The sequence below is a fragment of the Culex pipiens genome, chromosome 1 (assembly GCF_016801865.2).
Source record: "Culex pipiens pallens isolate TS chromosome 1, TS_CPP_V2, whole genome shotgun sequence".
NCBI classification, from domain to species: Eukaryota; Metazoa; Arthropoda; class Insecta; order Diptera; family Culicidae; genus Culex; species Culex pipiens.
The window spans coordinates 23,115,168-23,136,141 of record NC_068937.1 but is presented as its reverse complement, the minus strand read 5'-3'; the positions used below and the strand labels follow the sequence as shown (position 1 = coordinate 23,136,141).

The 20,974-nt window shown below is 41.5% G+C and overlaps 3 protein-coding genes across 3 annotated transcripts in view; 2 read left to right on the top strand and 1 right to left on the bottom strand.

Moving 5' to 3' along the window:
• LOC120420190 (iron-sulfur cluster assembly 2 homolog, mitochondrial) overlaps positions 1-20,974 on the top strand; it is a 454,760-nt gene that overhangs the window by 4,976 nt on the left and 428,810 nt on the right. The gene's annotated exons all lie outside the window — the stretch shown is intronic.
• On the bottom strand, positions 1,510-2,536 carry LOC120420163 (uncharacterized). The gene is made up of 2 exons (XM_039583129.1): positions 2,456-2,536; positions 1,510-2,402 (listed from the first exon to the last, which is right to left on the bottom strand). Exons 1-2 carry the CDS (start codon positions 2,468-2,470, stop codon positions 1,992-1,994), a joined length of 426 nt encoding a protein of 141 aa, XP_039439063.1. The 5' UTR covers positions 2,471-2,536; the 3' UTR covers positions 1,510-1,991.
• LOC120420180 (ubiquitin-like protein 5) lies at positions 6,768-7,388 on the top strand. Its single transcript, XM_039583155.2, has 3 exons — positions 6,768-6,926; positions 6,991-7,129; positions 7,187-7,388. Exons 1-3 carry the CDS (start codon positions 6,888-6,890, stop codon positions 7,228-7,230), a joined length of 222 nt encoding a protein of 73 aa, XP_039439089.1. The 5' UTR covers positions 6,768-6,887; the 3' UTR covers positions 7,231-7,388.

Genomic DNA, 20,974 nt, shown 5'->3' with positions numbered 1-20,974 from the left:
TGCTGTCTCTCCTCGTGACATTATCCGGCAGCCATGTTTGCCGAACCGGATATCCGCTCCCTTCACTATCAGCTTAGCCACCGAAATGAGGTTCATCTCGAGTCCCTGGATGTACAACACGTCCGTCAGCTTGATCACCGTTTGCTCTCCGTTGTTTTCCCTTTCACGTAATCCAGCTTAAGATCCTCGTCCTTCATGATCAGCAAAGCAGTCCGGACTTGATCTTAGCTCATCGGCAAGCTTCGCAAGAGCATCGCAACCTGTACATCCTCACCCAGGTCCTTTCCAGCACTCCGTAGCTTCGCAAACAGTTCCTCAAGATCGTAAATGTGTGTTGCAACGTCTCCACCTTCTGGCAACTTCCGGTCGCAGATCTGGCAGATCAAGGACACACGGGAGCACATCGATGTCTTCTGGTGCCCGTTTTTCAGCTTGAGCCATACCTCTTTCGCCGTTTTGAGCTTTCGGATTAGCGGATGCTGGCGCCTCTCGACCAGCAGCGAAATCGTTGCGCGTACTCTCTGGACTCCATCCGTCCACTCTTCCGGGGCCGGGGCCTGCGCGTACTCGACGTACTTCCACAGCGTCTCGCGAATTAACAGCATTTCCGTTTCAAACGCCCATTGCGCGTAGTTTTCGTTGTTCAGCTTCTCAACTCCAAGCTTCGCTTCCATTCTTCTCGAGAAAATTTTCTTCAAACTTCCGATTCCGATTCCGTTATCGCCTTGATTACTGGGCCCATAACCTATTGGCAGAACACGTCTTGCAGGGGAACAGAACAAGAATGATTTGTTCAACAAATTACATAAAGTCAATATGAAGTCAAGGCATACTTATGCGTATCCTCAACAGGAACTCCTGCTCTATTGGCAGGAAAACATTGGAACTAAGGGACTTTCTTCGATCAAACAACATTGAAGTCGATGCCGTTTCGGAAATGCACCTTAAGCCGGGGGATAAAGTCTGGGTACTTGGTACAATTCCGAGTCCTACCCAGTCTACAGACGAAGTTCATTGAGGCGGTCGGAGTTGAGGTCGACTCCTTGACGGGCCCTGTCGCAGTAGTGGCTGTTTACTGTCCCAACCAATGTCGGATCGTTGACGGATCGCTGGCCGACTACAAGAACGATCTACTTAAGCTGACGCATCACTTCCCACGATTCATCATGCAGTTTTTAAAACACCTTTTTAATCCCACCCTACTCTAAGCCGTTCTGGCGCCTAACTAAGATCTTGAAAACAATACCCAAACCAATCCCGATGACCTTGCCATCACGCCCGCTGAAAAAGCCAACCTTATCGCGGGTCACTTCCTGACCTCGCATAACCTGGGACGAGACATCGTAAGCCCAATGGAGGGTCCCGTGCTTGAGAGCATCCATCAACTTGCCCACACGCCGTGCTGCCGGACGACCAAAAGATCACGCTCGAGGAACTCTCCGGCTGGCTGAAGGAACTGAAGAATATGAAGGCACCGGGGTTCAATGGGATCTTCAACATCGTACCTGGGGGAAAAGCGTGAACCATTCTTGTGACCATCTTCAATCGCTGCCTGGAGCTGGGATACTTCCCGACTGCCTGGAAGCGGGCTAAAGTAGTCCCAATACTCAAGCCCGGCAAGTATCCGTCTACCCCGACCAGCTATCGGCCCATCAGCTTGGTGTCTTCCCTAGGCAAGCTGTTTGAGAAGCTGATCTACCGCCGCCTCCTTGCCCACGTCGAGGTAAACAACATCCTGCTGGACGAGCAGCTCGGCTTCCGTCGGGGTCATTAGATTTCAGCGTAACCAGACAAATCACATCGTAACTTAATACCAAAGTAGACTAATTAAAGGGAATTTGATATGTAAGGGGATAGTCCGAAATTGCATGCAATCAATTGCTAACAATAAAATTGTTCTACCTGTCGAAACATTCCTGAGAGGTTTTAAATTTGTCGGATATTAACGATTTGTCATCGAATGACAAAATGGTGGGATAATTTTTCTATTCTTACCTTTGCATGTAGTAGTCCAAAATCCGAAGCCGCAAAGATTCTTCGTCTTTGGTTCTACTGAGCTGATCGGAACAGGCGACTCGCTTTTCCGACGGCCTTTGCGTAAAATAGGACCAGCCCTTACGCTTGACTGCTTGCGCCATTTTAAGGAGCAAAGCGCGCTCGCCGGCCATCAATCGGAAATCCCTTATGTCCTGAGTATAACAATCCAGATACTTTTGTAATTGCGGGTCCGTTGGAAACCTGGTTGCTTCCGGAAGCGTACGGATGTTTATCTCGATCAGATTTAGCCCATCGCTGTTGAGATCCTCCAGAGCCGGGTTGACGAACCCCGTTCTCTCGACCACATTTTTGATGTGTTCAGGAATCGTGCACTTTAAAACCGAAGCCATTTTTTGCCAAAATATCTGAAATGTAGTTTATTGTATTAACTAATAAATAGAAAATGAATAAAACTAACCTTTTTGTCGTCCATTTTTGTTTTGCTGTGATAGAACTCATGAAATCTGACTCTTGTGGCAATATAGCGTTAGGAACCCAAAAATGATCATGAAATCGTTATTAGAACCGGCGACTGAAATGGCCACTCGTTGCAACCCGTAACATAAATTTACACGGCACAAATTTTTACGGCACCGGTTTAAAGAAATCCGTGCACTTCTGATACAGCAGACGAAAAAAAGCACATGGTTTTTGACGTTTTGACATTTGAAAGTCAAACACTCAAACAAAAAAAAAGGACACTTTGCTTATTTTCACACATTGAATACATTTTTTTCCAGTTAAATTAAAATTACCAGTTTTTGGTTATACAGGAATTGGTATGAATTATGCGAATAAAGCGGAACTTCTAGATTCTTTCAGTTTTCTGTGTGGCTGTGGCTTTGCCGATTATTTTCCCAGCCAAATAAGTCTCTTACCGGATCCGGAAGGATTTAGAAGATGTAGGTCGTTTGCGATGATCTGGAGCCAGCATGTTCCGGATTTATGAATTGTTTAATTGTTTCCTTTTATTTTTGCAGGGCGTATAGCAGCAGGAGAGCGATGGCGAAGACAGAGATGGCTCTTGGAAGGCCGCTTCCAGCGTTACGAATAGTACGATGGTTAAAGGGCCGCAACCCAAGCCGAACAGCGTGACAACGATCGTGGCGCCAAATTATCGTGATATTCGGTTGAACATTGGAGGCATAACCGAATGGGAGTTGAGACGATCAGCTTGTCTGCTGGATGTCTTGAGAAAATCTTCCGTTCAGGGTAAAAAGTTCCAGCTTCCTGGAGGGCCGCTTAAGCTAAAGGATAGAACGGAGACAAAATTGAGTCCAATCAGCGGTGAGTTGAACCCGTGTGGATCGTTCATGCAAGCTCTGGCCGAATCTCTGTCCGAGCTGCAATCCGGCGATGGATTTTTCTCACCGTCGAAACTCGTTTCGCATCTCAAGAACAACCAAGAACCAATTTGCCGAAATAGACCATGATACGCACGAGATGCTGCAGCAACAGCTGGAAAGTGTCACAGCTAGGATTTGATATGTTACCAGGTCATCCTCCTCTCGCTCGGGTACGGAATCCGCGTCGATCCGAACACGGTCGAAGACACGATTAAGGAAAAAGAACATGTTCTACTGCACGCAAATCGCCGACCGGTGTTCACCCTAACCTGCCAGGATTGCTATCACGTTTCGGCGCGGCACGAGCAAACTGCATTTGTAACTCCCGATCAACTCGGAAAAAGCCGCAACCCCCGATCCGACGAGAAGCCAGCCTTGAACCGGACTACATCCACTTCCGGCGGGCCCCGCCACCCCAAAACCACTGAGGAGCCGTTTGCCACCGCAGCAGGTGACGACAAAGGCGCTACCTAACCGGAGGAGGACGACGATGGCATATTGAACGCGGACGTCAAGGACAATCTGACCATCGATGAAAGATCGTGGACCAAAACGATAACCAGTCGTCGGGCGGTCCGGAAAATCGTGACGATGCGCTGGAGAGTCCGTACAAAGAGGAATGTGGTGTACGAGTTGAGTGTCGATGGCTCGGACAACATGATAGGATCCTGTCCTGCCTGAACGCGTTCACCGGGGTTGAGTTGATAGCCGGGAACACAAATGTGTGGTGCGACGCGTGTACCGTGAGAATCAACAGCAGGCCGTTTGCGACCCAGGCAAGCGCGTCCGGGTGGTGCTGGTTGAAAGCGCGAGTAGTTTCACGAAGGTGGAGGGCGGACCAGCGCAACGCGGAGATCTTGAAGTAGCTGTTTTTTGACGTTGTAGATGGCCATCAGAAAGAAGCTGACTAGCACGTACAAGAGGAGGTAGTGGAGAAGGTTGCAGGAGAAGCTCTGGAAGGCGGCCTCCGTGTAGACGGTGTTGACGCGCTGCGTGAGCTTCAGGAAATTGTTGTCCAGATCGTCGAGTTGGTCAACGGCGAACGATCCGCGGTTTGCTTCGGCGTACTGCTGGAAATTTCCAGCTTTCCAGTTCCGTCTAGCTGACCGCCGACACCACCGAACTATCCCTCTTGAGTGACTCCGACATGGTTTCGTTCTCCGAGTTGCCAATGTTGGTCATATGCAGATGCACGCCCGAACCGTCCTTCATGTACTGATGGTGATGCTATGGACAAAAAAAGTACTCAGGACTAATTTGAAGAATTGTGAGGAAATATTTTACAAAACTATGTTTTTTTTTTCATAATATAGCATTTCTTAGGGACAAATTCTTGTTGAACTGCTTTATTTACTTTTGAAGAAGTTTAAACAGTTTCTTAACTACTTTCTAGATTGTGAGTCAATTGTCATGGAAGTCTGGGTAGGGCTGATCACAACGAAAAACTTACATAGTTGTCAGTTTGGAGCTGAATGACGTTGAACACGCTGCCGCACCTGGCCAAACTCGGACGTGGGTAGTAGGTCCGACTGGAGGCCGTGCATGGCCTCACAGAAGATTCGCGCCAGGTCGGCCAGTTTAGCGTCTGAAAAGTGTGCAAACAAGAGAGCCAGAATGTTAGTTACGGCTTTGAAGTGGAAACACAGCACGTATGAGTCCTTACTATTAGGCAGTTCATTACCAATACTTTCGGCACTACTTTCTAACTTCCACTGCTACGTCTACCGGAAACACTGCTACTCGTAGCTGCCGGTGATTTCACCGGCCTGCCACGGTCGTGCACCCAGCTTATTGATCAGGTTGTTTGTAGTCTGGATGACATTCGTTGGCACGGACGTGATGACCGTCGGCGGGACGGACCATATTGTTGGTCGCTGGCGCTAATATCGATTTGTTCGACGTGACGTAACGTCACTAGTGGCGTTGTTTGAGGTGTTTCCACTCGATTCACGAACACCACGCTCGGATTTGAGATCTGAGCGACCGCCTACTCGGAAGTTCGATACAGGGAACCGAATGTCACGACGGAGGACATTCGGCGAACACCCCAAGAATCATCAAGCCGGGCAACTTCCAAACTCGTACTGGCAGATGAGACAGCGCGTGAACGCCGGCAGGTGAGGACTGTTTTCAGTTCGACCTTGTTCAATTTGAGGACCACCACTACGCAGTCAATCCGTTGCTAGCAGCGCTGAGATCTGGCGCAACCATTGGCCGCAAGGATACGTCTTCTATTTGTCAAGATCCTGCTACCGCGCGAGTTCCAGCACACCTCGAAGATACCGCCGGTACCCCTGCTGTGCACCAAATGGCTTGGACCGTCGAGTCGGACGAAGCGGAAGTCAGGATTTATTTCAGAAACGGTGCCGGTGCCGGTCAAGGACCACTTCATCCAGTAAATCTTCTTCGAGTGGGTCTGGACAAATTGTTGGCTTATTCAAAAATCACAACAAAGTTTAATTTTAACAAAACTCAACAGCAAATCGAGGTGTCCTGCCGATGACTTCACCAGCTGCTGCTCCTGCGGACCCCACTTGCCGCCCTTCTGGAAAACAGGTGGTTTGGCTATTACCGTAACCTCCAAATCCGTGCTTGCATTCCACTCACCGCCGTCGTGCCGTCGAAATATTTTCGGTTGAATCCGGTCACCACCACTACTTTCGCAGGATCCTCCACTGCTGGACGCCCCAGTTTGCCGGTTGAAGATGGTTCCGTTCACTTCCACTTGAAGGGATTCCGAAAATCGGCCATCCACCCGTCGACCACGTTGAAATTTGTTTACTTAATTTCTACTACTCGAATAGAATGACTGTCATTTGGTTGCTGTCAAACTCATTCGAGCAGTTGACATCTCTCATCGTGAGATTTTTGTTACATCGCGACCTCATCGTAATCAAATCGCGGCGAATCGCGCCAAATCGCGCTAATCGCGTGGCAAATGAGAATTCGAGGTAAATCGTGGTCATCGAGGCTAAATCGTGAGCTCATCGCGGGAGTGTCATCCCCCTCGGTAGTAACAGTATTCCTAATTCCAGTCATAGCTCACCAAGTCGCGATGGCATAGTGGTTAGCATTTTTGCTTACCAATCCAAAGGACGGGGGATCGAACCCCGACTCGAGCGACTTTGATTTTTCGTTCATGTTCAGAGTTTCAAGATTTATATTTCCTATACTTTCTCGTTGGGAGCAGATGGGAATCGAACCCAGGACCATTCGCTTACAAAGCGAACACCGTAACCAGTCAGCCACGGCCGCTCCTAAAACAACTTAAAATCTCTAATTATCCTAAAGAGTGCACAAAAACGAACTCGTCCAATTTTAACTAAGCGTGCAGGCAGGCAGCAAAACTGCAAGAAAACCAAACCGGAATGCGGCCCTGTTGATTTCCACTGACGTTTCGCCACTGTCACATCGGTTTGTTTTGATTCCAGAAAAATCGTTTACCAAGCAAAGTCAGCACGAAAACGCGTTTGAAACTTTTATTTGCTGAATAATTCCTCAAAAATGTTGGAAATTACCTGCAACGATCGGCTGGGCAAGAAGGTAAGTCTGATTTTGTTCGAATTCCAGTGGGAAACATAGATAAAAACTCGTTGCTTTTAAACAGGTACGCGTCAAGTGCAACCCGGACGACACGATCGGAGACCTGAAGAAGCTGATTGCGGCCCAAACCGGAACCCGGTACGACAAGATCGTGCTGAAAAAGTGGTACACCATCTTCAAGGATAACATCAAGCTGTCCGATTGTGAGTTTGTTTAAGGGTTTTTTTCTTTGTCGAAATAACTTCAAACTTTATTTTTAGACGAAATTCACGACGGAATGAATCTGGAGCTGTACTATCAGTAGAGGAGCTTTTTGATGGTCACATTCTAAAACATTTAAACTTTACAATGCTTAAGTTAATCACTAAGTTAAGAAATGCGCTTTACTTTTTTTTACGATATTTGAGGAAGATTGTGTTCTAAGGAAAGTGTGTAAATAAAAAATCAATTGAAAGTAGAAAAGTTTTTTCTTTATAAATCTCCGTAGATGAAGTTAAACTTTCTGTTAAGCTGCTGTGAAGGTTTCCATGGCAGCTGCGAATGTTTCACTCCATGTTACCGGCTCGCATCTCTCTTTTTAAATTCTCAATAAATGAATTTAAAAGAGAGATGTAAGCCGGTAATACATTCGCAGCTTCTCAAAAAATGAACAGGAATTTTAACACCATGAACTTTTAATCTACACGCACGTCCAAAATCACTCAGTTTTCGTCAAAACCGAACCTACTCAGCAATGAGTAAAGGGGGCATCTGTTAGTTTTGAGTGAATTTCACTCAAATTTGACAGATGCCTCCTTTATTTATTTTTGGGTAGAATCGGTTTTGACGAAAACTGAGTGATTTTGAACGTGCGTGCATGACATGACATGACAGATGCGAAAGATTCAGGCCATGTTACCGGCTCACATCTCTCAGTAACATGGAGTTGAACTTTCCCAGCTATTTATCATTTTGCTAGAATCGTTTTTTTAGTATAACTTTTGAAACACTTAATTAAACTTTATAATTTTCAATAGCGACTTATGGGACCACAGGACGGATCGATTGAGACCAAGACGGTCCTAATCGGTTCAGCCAGTGCCGAGATAATCCAGTGCAATTTTTTTTTGATCAACATCCCACCACACACACAGGCATTTGCTCAGAATTTGATTCTGAGTCGATATGTATACATGAAGGTTGGTCTAAGAGTGTCAAATTAAGAATTTCGTTTTTCGAGCGATTTTATAGCCTTTCCTCAGTAAAGTGAGGAAGGCAAAACTTCACAACAGCTTGAGAGAAAGCTTGCACTTCTAATTTCTCGATAACAATGTTAGAAATAAAAAGGGGGTAATTTTGTTAGAGTGTGACCATTTTTTCTTGCATTCGCCTTATCTACACACTAAGATTTTGTTTGCCGTACTCGGTAAATTTTATACAGAAATCTCAACAGCCGAGTACTCGGTAACCATCTCGGTAAAACTTGTTTTTTATTGAGCGCTCGGTAAAAGTTATTTTGATATAACAATCTCAGTAAAATGTAGTTTGAACACACACTAAGATTTTTTCCCGATTTCAGTAGTTGAAAAATCTGTAATGTTTAGATCGGTAAACCATCTGTCAAAATGAACAAAATTTTACCGAAAATTGGCTGTACGATGAAGACGATGAACAATAATGAACTTCATTACCGAATTTCGGTAAATTTTTACCGATTTCGGTAGTTTTCAGTTTGCTGAACTGTTCAGCAGTTGAAAATTCGGTAAAATTTACCTAATTCGGTAAAGAAAATCTGAGTGTGTGCTTTATAAATTTTACATTTAAAAGAAAAATGTTACAAAATACGATGTATCACAGACAACGATGTTGTACGATGAACAATAATGGACTTCTTTACCGGATTCGGTAATTTTCGGATTACCAAACTGTTCAGTAGTTGAAAATTCGGTAAAAAATCTAAAAAAAAAAAGAAAATTCATCATTTACTGAAGTCCAAAAGAATTGTTCATGATCTATTTGATGTCTTCGGCAAAGTTTTAGCTATCGATTTGGAATATCCAAAAAAATTAAGTACTCTTAAACAAACCTTACAAATCGACTAAGAATCAAAATCAGAATAAACCCACTGATAATTTTGGCTCGAGCATCCAGTCGATTTGGATCGAGTTCGTGCCTTAATCGACTAGAGGCTGCTGAGATTAAACATAAAGAGGTTGCTTGTAACAATCACGAGTTATCGCGATTTTTCGAAAACAACTTTGTAGAACATTCTTACACTCTAAAAAATAACTCTGCAAAGTAACAGTACAGATTCGGTGCCCAAAATTTGTAAACAACAGTAGTTTTATCCCCTTCCCGCTCAGAGCAAAATCGAGATTTTTTCACGATTTTTACCATTACTCGAAACTGATTAGACCAAATTGGATGAAATTTTAATGGTTATAAGCTAACATTCTATTTAAACCAACGCAGTTTAAACCAGATTGAAAAAATGCATGGTTGCAGAGAAATTTAATTTTGAAGACAAAAATTAGTGGTGCTCTAGAGTAAACATGGGCGTTAGAGGGTTAAAGCCAGTTTTGTGTGTTTTTTCGATGAAAAATACGTTTTTTTCAGAATTCTGAGTACGTCAACAAAACGGGCGTCCAATTCTCGGGTGAGTTTTCAAAAAGCCGTAAGAGCCACCATGACCTCTGACACTTATACTCGTATTCCTCCAAATTTCAACAAAATTTCACTTATTTTTAGTTTGGGGCACCTGTAGATGATCAATCTTAAGCATTTTTAAAATTGGGCTTCCGTAAGTAGGTCAAATACCGAGGCAAAAATGGTTTTGTTTACCATTGGCTCTTGCGGCTTTTTGAAAACTAGGGTATTTTAACCATTAGTGGTCCCCCTAGTAGAGCCGAAGCACATTTTTTCACAAATTTTCAATATTTTAAGCACTTTTTCATAACCCTTTGTACAAAACAATGAAAACTGAAGTCTTTTGAACAATTTTGACTATTTGTTTCATTAGTTTATTTGTTTTTGAGCAGAAAAATAGCCATTTGAAAAAAAAGTTTTTTTGCCTGTTATGGACCCCCTTTTCCTATAGTGGACCCGGGTCCATAATCCGATTGTGGACCCGGGTCCACTATAGGCAAACTGTTATTTTTATACCAAATTTAACCGATATTTGATGTTTTGATGCATGGTTTAGGTCTAATGATAGATATAATGAATAAAAGATGGATTTTGCTCACTTTTTATCATAAACAAATATGTTTTGTTAAAAAATTTGACTTTAAACAACAAAAAAACCTAACAGACATTTAAACACATTTATTTCCGAAAAAGATCAGAGAAAACGTTTCAAAAACCACTGTAAACATAAAAATAATTAAAAAAAGTAATTTTGATGCACATTTTTTCATATTAATTACATAAATGGTTGACCGAAACTAAACAATAGATTTGTTTACAGTTGCTGATAAAACCACGCATGTTTATTTAAAAAAAAAATGTTTTGTTCTTGATTTATTATTATAAAATATCATTTCAAACTGCAATTATGATGCTTCAGTTTAGTACAATTGACTATAGTTTTGATTAATTATATTTTTTTATGGCTTCAGCATTTTTGGTACCTTTAACATGAAACAGCTATATTTATACTAATAATTGAAAAAAAAAATATGCGTTTGGGTTGATAACCACAAGCATTTATTGTAGGTTTAATAGAAACTTTTGCTTAAATACACAGTTTTCTTCATTTTTGAAGGTTGAATTAACGAGGGTCCACTTTTGGAAAAGTTTGGATTTTCGTTGTCCTATAATGGACCCCCCTATTTTTTGCTCGAAAATGAGCAGTTCTTCGCTTTATTTTAGTAAAGTTCCTTAAACTTACATTATTTCGACTTGCTGAAGTTAAATAATCTGTCAAAAAATGATTGGATTGTTAATTCAATCATAAAATATAAATGCAGTTTTGTTGTGAAAATGCTAGTGGCCATTGCTGATTTCAGATGTCGAACTCAAAACACTTATTTTGGTGAAAAGGACAATTCAATATCAGTCAACATTGATTTAAACGATGCTGAACATGCCAAATAAAAGATTTGTAGACAACAACACGCTTGAAATTGTGATTTTATTGATTTTTTGATCAAAAACCCTTCAGAGGGTCCACTATAGGAAAGGGGTCCACTAATGGATAACGTACCCTAATCCGAGAATTGTACAGTAAAGTCCCTTTGACACCAGATGGCCATATCATCACCATTGCAGGCTTCAAATTTTTTAAAAAACCTCTTTTTTGCATAAATAGAAGGAGTCGTACAGTCATCCCTCATATTCGGAACAGTTTACAGATCGGCCAATGTTCAAAAAATCATAGCAAATCGATAATTGAACTTAATGATCCGCTTTTACCTTCATTTGAACGTTTTTCTTGTGATCTTTCGAATGCTGTATCGGACAACTACACATTTTAACTTTTATATCAAGTTTTTGAAGAAAAACTTTGACCCTTGAAATCCACAAATTCGGAACACTTTTTTTTACGGATGTAAACAAACTTTGGATCTCTCCATGAGTACATATTTTTTACAAAATAATGACTTCACACACTGCCAGTGGTGTCACGGTTCGCTTTTGAGCGTATCATAGCCACTAAATCGACGAACCTATCGGGTGAGCGCTTATCGAACGCTCAGAGCAGCGGGTTTGAACGGTTCGCGAACCAAAATTTCGATCATCATTTCTCTGCTCGCTTGCCGCTCCGCTCTGAACGGAGTAAAGAGAGCGTTCAGCGAACGGTTCGCCAACGGAGAATGTAGGCACTGATAGAAAAACTTATTTGTTTTTTTATTCTTCACTCCCACAAAATTGTTCAAATTTGTTAACGATAAAGTTATCAAGGGACCATCCATAAACTACGTGGACACTTTAGGGTGAGGGGAGGGGGGGGGGGGGGTTGAGGTTTCCAAAAAAGTGTACACGTTTGTGGTTGTTCCCCAAGGAACCAGAGAGTCCTCTGTTGTCCCAGGACATAACAACATAATATAAAAAAGTCTACCATACTCACTGGAGCTATGCGGGTATGATCTGCAGTCATAAACCGCAGACCTCTTGCTTGTTAAGGCGGTGGACCCACCGATAATAAATCCAGGGAGTCATTGGGAGTCTGTAGCCCTCCATAGTCACTTAAGCCGTCTGCCGTAGCCTTACGTTGTCAAAACTATGAAATGTTTATCTCTGAGTGCTGTTTTTTAGCTCTTCTTGCGAACCGCTCATTGATGGTCCCTCTCACTCTCATTCGCGATGAGAGAGCAAGGGTTCATGCGAACCACGGCAGGCGTTCGGATCGTGGTTCGCTCGTGCTTGGTTCGCAATCATGAGCGAACCACACTTGAGCGTCATGACTTATCGTTTGAACCACGATTCGAGTGAGCGAACCGTGACACCACTGTCACACTGGAACCAATGAAACTCAAGCTTAGTGATGCTTTATCCATGGTCCGATAACTTTTTTTTTGAAAATATCAGTTAAATTCAGGTGTTCCACAATTGTGGGAGGCACAATAACATCCCACAATCATGGAACAGGCAATTTGGAGGCAGTGTTTTGCTACTCAGGATAAAATAGTCTTGAAGTGAAGATTTTTGTTCGAAAAGTACAACTTTTACTAGTGAAATAGCAAGAAAATGTCTAAATAAAGGTCCTAAAAATAGTAGGGTCGACAAAAAAGCTGCATTTGGCATGCTATTGACAAATTATCACAAAAGTGTACCGAATTTGTGGGTGTTCCGAATATGTGGGATGACTGCACCGCCTCTCCGTCACGTGATATCTAAAAATGAACCTAGGAGTCGTGATCAAGGACCAAAATTACCGCTTAAGGTAAAGTTTCAAGCAAATCGAAGAGGGGTCGCAGCAACTGCTGTGTGCGTTGGCGGAGAATTACCAAATAGTTTTTATCTTTGACTATTTAGATTCAATTTTGCAATGTGGGTAATCAGTAGATGACTTTTAATAAAAGACTTTTAAATAACTGAGTTTCAAGAGTTGGTTTTCAACGGTTAAAATTGAGCTAACGGTACAACAAAAATGAAGTTATTTCGAGTCGCTTAATCTTGTTAATCTTCAAAAATGCTCTTACGACCGACAAAAAAAATATACAAAACATGACTTTCCTGTTAGCTCACGATAAGCAAAGTCCGCCTCGACAAGCAAGCAATCTGTATTCCTCACCACCTGAAAACCCCCGCGCGAGAAATGGCTCAATTTAATTTTCATCCAAATTGTGACCCGGTCGCGCACCACCACCGATGACGTTGACGATCAGGCCGCGCCTGTTTATTCCAAAATTAGGCAGCCAAACAGCAGATAATGTTGCAATTTAGTTGCGTTTAAGAAAACATTTCCATGTTTCCACAAATGGCACCGACTTAAGTTTTGCTCTAGTTAAAAAAATTACCGAAAAAATTAATGCAAATCTCCCGCCGAGCACGTTCGTCATTTGTTTTGGCTCGTCAATCAGCGTGTATTAGCACGGAGGAGGCACGGACAAAGCCCTCATCAATCCCCGGACCTCCTCGGGGCCAGGTCACAGTCATAAATCAGAAGGGAAATTTTCACGATTTGACTCCGTTTTAATCCCCTGTCCACCCCCACACGCTCGGTAGTACTCCGAAATTAGAGACACGAACCCACCCGTTGAGTCCGGGTTGATTCCGGGGAGCAGGTCAGGAAGAGGGAGGGGGAAGTCTAGTTCATTAACGATTCCACTCATAAATCCGCAAAAAGCTAGTGAGATTCCGAGCTTTATGACGTACGACGACGACAAATCATGGCCTGCTACGACGATGTCCGAGAGAGAGACTAAAAACAGAAAAGACACGACCAGTAGGCTAGGCCGCAGCTTGGACGCAAATTTGTCACGGTCGGTAAAAGTTAATTAGCACCGCGCGCACGCAGATATCACTGCCAAAACTCACGGAATCACGTGGTCCACGTGGGGCACACAAGTAGGCGGTGGCCTCTGGTCGGAAGACCTCAAGTGGCTCTCATTAGGTTGCTTTGATTTCCGGAACGGCTAGCAAAGCGACCAATTTTGGGTACGGTCCCTAATCAATCCCTTAGGCTGGTGTTAGTATATTGACAGATTTGACAGTTGACAGGGGGTTAGTTGACAGATCTTACGCTAGTTTTGTACTTACCAATGCAGTCCGGTGCGAATTTCACTTCGAATTTTAGTTCGATTCTACGTTTGGTATCTAGAATTTGAAGTCCGTAATTGAGGTGATAATCTGAAAGTGTCACAACTTGAAGTCCCTTATCGAAGTAGCCATTCTAAAAGGGCCTGTTTGCAGTCCTGAACCAATTCTAGATAAATCTAATGGTTAGTGTTTGACAGATTTGACAGTTGACAGATCTTACACTAGGTTGGTACTTACCGATTCGAACCACCGGTGTGAATTCTAGAGTTGGCACCTCAAACTGAAGTCCGTAATCGAAGTAACCAAAGGCCTACTAAGATTGTTTCCCCTCTACCACGAGTACCTTATCATAGGAGGGAGGGAGTAGCTCGGGACACAATTAATGACGCATTACATAATTTATGCTGAACGGTGCCGGTGTAACCTACTACCAGAAAATTGTATTTTAATTAGCGCGCTCCGGTTCCACCGCCGGATTCCTTACCGGTGGCAGCGCTCCCATTCGTTTACTTTGTTTTATTTTATTATTTAACACTAATGAGAGCAAATCAAGAACGTAACGGGGGAGGGAGGGCGGATTTTTTTTCTGGTCGACGCTGTATGGATTCCAAAACGACCAAATTATAGGGCCCCCGTCGCATTTCGGAAACCGTTTCCGGACGACAGAAGGCGAACGGGTTCGGTCGATTTCGGGCGTTCTGTAATTTGTGGCACCTTCGACTGTTGGGCTCTAGTTATTTTGGGATTTTTTTCTGTGGGCTATGGTTGAACGATTCGTCTAATGTGTGACGGTGGTGTGAAGTAATTAATGATTTTACGGCGAAGAGCAATTACGCTTAATTCATTTTAAAACTCTCTAATGTCCTATGATTTAAAAAAAAATGAAATAAATTTTAATTATAACAACCTGGTTTCATAGCGATTCAGCATAGTTAAACATTCCAGCAACTCTTGATTACAAAAATAGTACAAAATCTTCCGAAACATTCAAAATATTACATTCATATTGTGTCAATACCTATCCTGTAGATTGTGTTGTGGCACAAGGTCGTAGGTCCTAAAGGAGGTATTAGACTATGACAAACAAACTCACACTTTTTCGTGTTTGACAGTTTGCCAAATTCGCAAACTTGTTTTCGGCAAATAAAACAAAAAGTATACATGTTGACGTTTCTGCAGACAAATGCAGTCAAACTGTCAAAATTACAAAAAAATGTTTGTCATAGTCTAATACCTCCTTAAAGGTCGAAAGTAGACAAATTTGGATTGTTTGCCTGAACAGTTTATAAGAAATAGTTGGGTTTCAAACATACTTTTGTTAATTTAATCTAATCGGTCTTTATCGGTGAAATCTGACGCAAATTTTAGAAGAAAGATAATGAAATTTTAGGTGGATAGGTCGACTAAGAGTCATAGAAGAAGATATAAAGGACGGAAAACTAAGTCAGCGAAGGGCCATTTGAGGAAGTATGTGTGTGTGATCAAGTCTTTTAGCCTTCTAATTTGGCTCTGTACAAGTACTGAGCGAAACACACAGTAAATTTACAGAGACAACTTATTCCTGCAGCGTCATCCATATGACTCCCGGACGGCCAAAAGAAATGATCGCACACCGCCTATACATACAACCGGCACGTTACTTTGGTTCTACCGATGACATTTATTGCGTTCGGATATTTCTGGGATGTGTCTTGAGCCTTGCTCTGGTAGCTTGGTATTCTTTTGGCTAAAAGACTTGATCACACACACATACTTCCTCAAATGGCCCTTCGCTGACTTAGTTTTCCGTCCTTTATATCTTCTTCTATGACTCTTAGTCGACCTATCCACCTAAAATTTCATTATCTTTCTTCTAAAATTTGCGTCAGATTTCACCGATAAAGACCGATTAGATTAAATTAACATCAGTTCTCGGTGACCAAAACAATATGGGAAACATACTTTTGCGAATTTCAATAAAACTCCGCTAGTTTGACACTGATTGTTGTCAAACCTTCGGGGTCCTTTTAAAGTTTGAGACACCTTTTATATTGAACCCGACGTTCATGGAGAGGAAACAAACAAATTTATACTCAGTTCTTACTAGAACTAACCTACTAACTAAAGGCTAGTATGCAGATCGGAAGGATAGGGGTCAAGAAACAGCTTTACGAACAGCAGAACAAAGGAGAGAGAGCGATTTCTTGGGGCTTTTCTTCACCATCTCTGACTTGCTTGCGCTGCCGCTGCTGCCCATTTGATTTTTTTCTTGACCGGTTCCTTCCGAAGTGCGTATACCGCTTAACCTACGTTTCAAGCAAAACAATGCCATTCGGTCAATGACGAAGCAAAACAATGCAAGTGAGTCAATGACGAAGTGTAAACAAAGTGTCTATCCTGCTCACGTCAGTTGATGTTTACATTAGGAACGAGCAGGATAGACTCTTTTTTTACACTTCGTCATTGACTCACTTGCATTGTTTTGCTAGGAATTCATTCACGAACAACGAAGAAGCAACAAAACATAAAAGCACTTTAAAATGACAGATCACATATATGCGCTGTCACGGCACCAATGGGGTACTATAGCCCTATGTAATTTTTTATGTACAACGGTAAAAAACCCTATTAAAAACCATTTGTGATAACTTTTTTTCATTTTAACGCAAATTTTTTTTTTGACAAGACAACATTTTTTCGATGGATCAACTACACTCAAAATCAAAAGTATCCTTTTTTAAATTCACCCGTCGTCACCCTTTTAAAAGGGTATCGAAAATGTACTGATTTTGACCTACCCTTTTGAAAGGGTGACGCCGGGTGAACTTGAAAAAAGGATAGAAAGTATCCTTTTGAGGGATACTTCTGGTTTTGAGTGTATGGTCCCCTTGGAACGAGCTGTCAAGTAGGAGCTTTTCTGTCAAGAAGGACCGCGAGGTTAATTTTTCAAAATTGATTTAAACATACATTTTAAACTCTTTGTGATCATACAAAGGGTTATTGTACTCAGAAAAATAAGCTTTATCGCTGTAAACAATAACATCAGCAATCTAAGCTTCATTTTAGGACCCAAATTGGTGACAGGCATGCTGCAACTGGAGAGCCCAGCGGCGCGCAGAGTGAACGAAAGGACTCGGCTTTCTGATGGGCACTACACGCACTACCCCAGTCACGAAATAATCTAGCAGAATTGGTTCTGCCAGAATCCTGCTAGAACGTCATGACTGGGACCGAATCGCCTTGTAAAAAGTGACAGTTCGTCACTTTTTGGTTTGACATTTTAAATCAGGGGGATGCTAAAGGCCGCCATCTTGGGTGATTGAGATTGATAACGCGCGTAAACTGCGCACAGTGAAAACAAAAATATTTCTTTCATTAATAATTCAATTTTTGTTATAAGGATTACTGTAGTAAAAGTCAAAATACACAGTAGTTAAGTTAAACGTTTCATGTGATAAAATTACAACTTTAAATTAGGTCATCGGCCCTCACAAACATACACTAACTTTTAAACGTACATTGCGGTAAAATTTTACATAAAAACAATAATTACTTTATTTCCAGTTTATGCCTGCAGTTTTTGTACTTTTTTTTATAGTTCCAGTTGCTTTGTTTTGGTTCCGTAACGAACAGCTGTTGACATTTCCCTTTTGTTCTGGTGCCGAAGTTGACAGCTTGTGTTGGCTACGGGCGAGCTGCCTGTAGTGAGATATAGATGTCGCCCCCCTGTTTTAAATTATGCTCGTTGGCTGATGCACGAAGTGATTTGTTTACCTTTTCTCGACTCTCCCCCGCAAACGTCAAACCATACAAAATTGCTGGCGGATCTTTTCCGGGAGAGATCCGGAGAAGGATCCGGCAGCAATTTGTAGGGGAGAGTGGGGAGACTTGATCCCCGGGGACACTTGATCCCAAGCCTGTATCTCGTCAGCATGTGGGTAAAACAATTAGCTTTGTTCTAGAAAGTTGTGCGAAATTAACTAAAACTCATTGTAGAAAACAAAGAAAAAAAATAAAAAATGTTTAGATTGAGTTACACACATTTTTCTAAAACGAGCTGCAAAAAACTTCCAAGAGATCTTTTTTTCTTTTTTTAATATGCATAGAAAACACTAAAAAAATACTCAAAAAAAAATTTTTTATATATGAATTGTTTGATAAACTTATTAACTCCAAAACCCTTACGCATTTGATGTTAAATTTATCGTCATACTATTTTTACAATCAATTGTTTAAAAAAGTGCGTTTAGGGAGACTTGATCCCTGCATTTTTACAGTCACTGGAATCAGCCTCAAGATTAAATAATTGGGCTGGGTTTTCGTACATAGTTTTCTTTAGTATAGTTGTACATAACTTACTGCAGTTTGAACCATTTTTCAAAAGTTTTATAAACAAAAATTACCAGCTTTTGTAAACATGCTCAATTTTGGTCTAAAAAAGACAATTTTTAGTTTTTAAATATTTTGCATGCTAAACATGTTATATTTTAAACACAAACGTACAGGTTCAATGTGAAATTGCTGTAACTTATAGAAAATTTAAAGTTTGGATGAATAAGAAACATTTTGCTTAAGATTTCTTCAAAATGTTGAAAGGGGGATCAAATCACCCCTAACATTTTGAAAATGTCGGTTTAAAATATTTTTTAAAAACGCTTGGCATGATTCGAAGAGTTTGTCTGCTGAAATACCCTTATCAGCCAAATATAGTTGAATGTTTAAGCTTTCAATTCATGAAAAAAGTTCATAGTTTTGTGAGAAATTGACAGAGTTATGTGCGATACAAAAAAAGGGTATCAATTCTCCCCACTCTCCCCTACTGATTTTACGTTTGCTGAAGGTGTCGAAAAGTTTGGTTATGTTACTGCCTGCAAAAAACAATTCTTGGCCTACTGTAAAATAAATTCTAAAATCATGTTTTTCACACTTTTTTGGGTGAATTTTACCCATATTAAGCTAAAAGATAAATTTTCGCCCATTTACCCATATTAAGCTTAAAGATAAATTTTTGAACTCAGGTTCCATCTAACCGTACCTACGCCGGAAAATTTATTGAGGTGAAACGTCAGATCAGGATGTTTTCAATCAGACCAGGGAGAATTCCATTTAACGAAATCTGACGTTTATCTCCAACACTCATTCCTGAGTATGTTGGGTTTTGACCAAACTGAGTTATTTTGGATGGGCGTGTACGAAAAAGTGACGAACTGTCACTTTTACACGGCGCTGATAGACACGATCAAAAAGCTAAATTTGAAATTAATTGTAAATTGAACGGAAAAATGGCGCTGCCTTTTCAAATGACAATGCGTTTGAAATTAAATGTTTACGTCATACGTTCAAATTTACTCAGTTTTCGTCAAAACCGAACCTATTCATAAATGAGTAAATGGGGTAGGTGTTAGATTTGAGTAAATTTCACTCAGAATCCCAATTAAAAAAAAAAAAAACAGAATGAAATTCACCCAGATCTGAGTGGAATTCACTCAAATCTGACAGATTAACTCACTTTTGAGTAAGTTCGGTTTAGACGAAAACTGAGTGATTTTAAACGTGCATGTTAACACACCCAGATGTGTGCGACCACTAATTAGAACCGCCACCGAAAACACCGCTTTTTGCGTGGCCAAAGCTAAAGAACAAGTTCGTTTTCCGAAAGATTACAGCGATTGATAAGGGGACACACGCACACGACCAGCAGCAGTGTTGCCAGCTTGATTGAGTGAAAGAACGCGTGTTTTCTCTTCTTTTCTCGAGAGTTAAGGTGCAAAAGGTGAAAGTGTCAGGTCATTCGCCATTATGGCAAGTTTGCCATAAAGTTTGACATTTCCACCGCGACAGTGTCAACAATAGGGTACAACGTGTTTCACAAACGGTCTCACATTGTAGGTCTAAACAGCGGCAACATTGTTGTAGTTGTTGTTGTGACTAATTAAAATTATTAACAAAACATGACGCGGCTGCCGGTGGCCAGCGGCCACGTGCGACACCGTTCTCCTTCTTCGTCTTATCGTCCTTTAACGTGGTCACGGGGTTCGCTTGAGAAATGGTTTCGATTTTTCCAAGGCGCACGGTGGTGGTTATTTTATCGCAATCAGAAATGTTGTAGCAACGAAGGAAAGGAGAAAGGATATCGGACGCGGAGTTTCGGATTGGACCCATGTCCGGTCCGTATAATTAGGTGGTCATTAAGGGTCCTTAAGGCCAATCGATTAGTAGGTCGTACATCATGGTCAAGCGGGGCAGCGGGGACAGTTTTTCGAGGTTAGGTGCATTTTATTGTTCGGTTCGGCTAGGGTCAGTAGGCGGTGATGGATTTTGACTAATTTTAGAGTTTAAGGAAGAGTCTTGCATCTGCGCTCTGGTGGCGACGCGGTCAAGGGCTACTTTGATCGATCATTTGAATGCAGCTGCTTGGGATCGTTCTGAGCATTTAAGCCGAAAACTGAAACATTTTTAAATTACAGTTCTTGAGAGGATATTCATTTAACAGGTTACTGGTACGCTGTTTTTTTAAACATTCAGCTTATCGACTATTTACAGTAATTTATTGCAGCAGCTGATCTACATTTACTGCAGTATTTTAAACAAGTTAACTAAGGTTTGATGTGCTTTTTCCAGCGTGCAAAATGTCATTAGTAATTACACTCAGTATCAAAATAAGCTATTCAGGGAGGCGTCTAATCTATCAAAATCGAATCTACTCAAAAACGAGTGAATGTTGCATCTGTCAGATTCTGAGTAAAATTCACTCAAACCAGACAGATGTCTTATTACTCATTTGTGAGTTCGGTTTTAGCAAAATATTTTGAAAACGTGAAATATGAAAATTTTAAATTGTACTTTCTTTCCCACCGTTCCCAATCAAATGATCAACCACAAAATTT

What these genes read in the sequence shown, in the direction of transcription:
- LOC120420180 (XM_039583155.2), top strand. Translation starts at nt 6,888, where the DNA reads ATGTTGGAAATTACCTGCAACGATCGGCTGGGCAAGAAG. An exon ending in ACGATCGGCTGGGCAAGAAG is followed by an intron (nt 6,927 to 6,990) that starts GTAAGTCTGATT and finishes GCTTTTAAACAG; the next exon opens with GTACGCGTCAAGTGCAACCC. An exon ending in TAACATCAAGCTGTCCGATT is followed by an intron (nt 7,130 to 7,186) that starts GTGAGTTTGTTT and finishes CTTTATTTTTAG; the next exon opens with ACGAAATTCACGACGGAATG.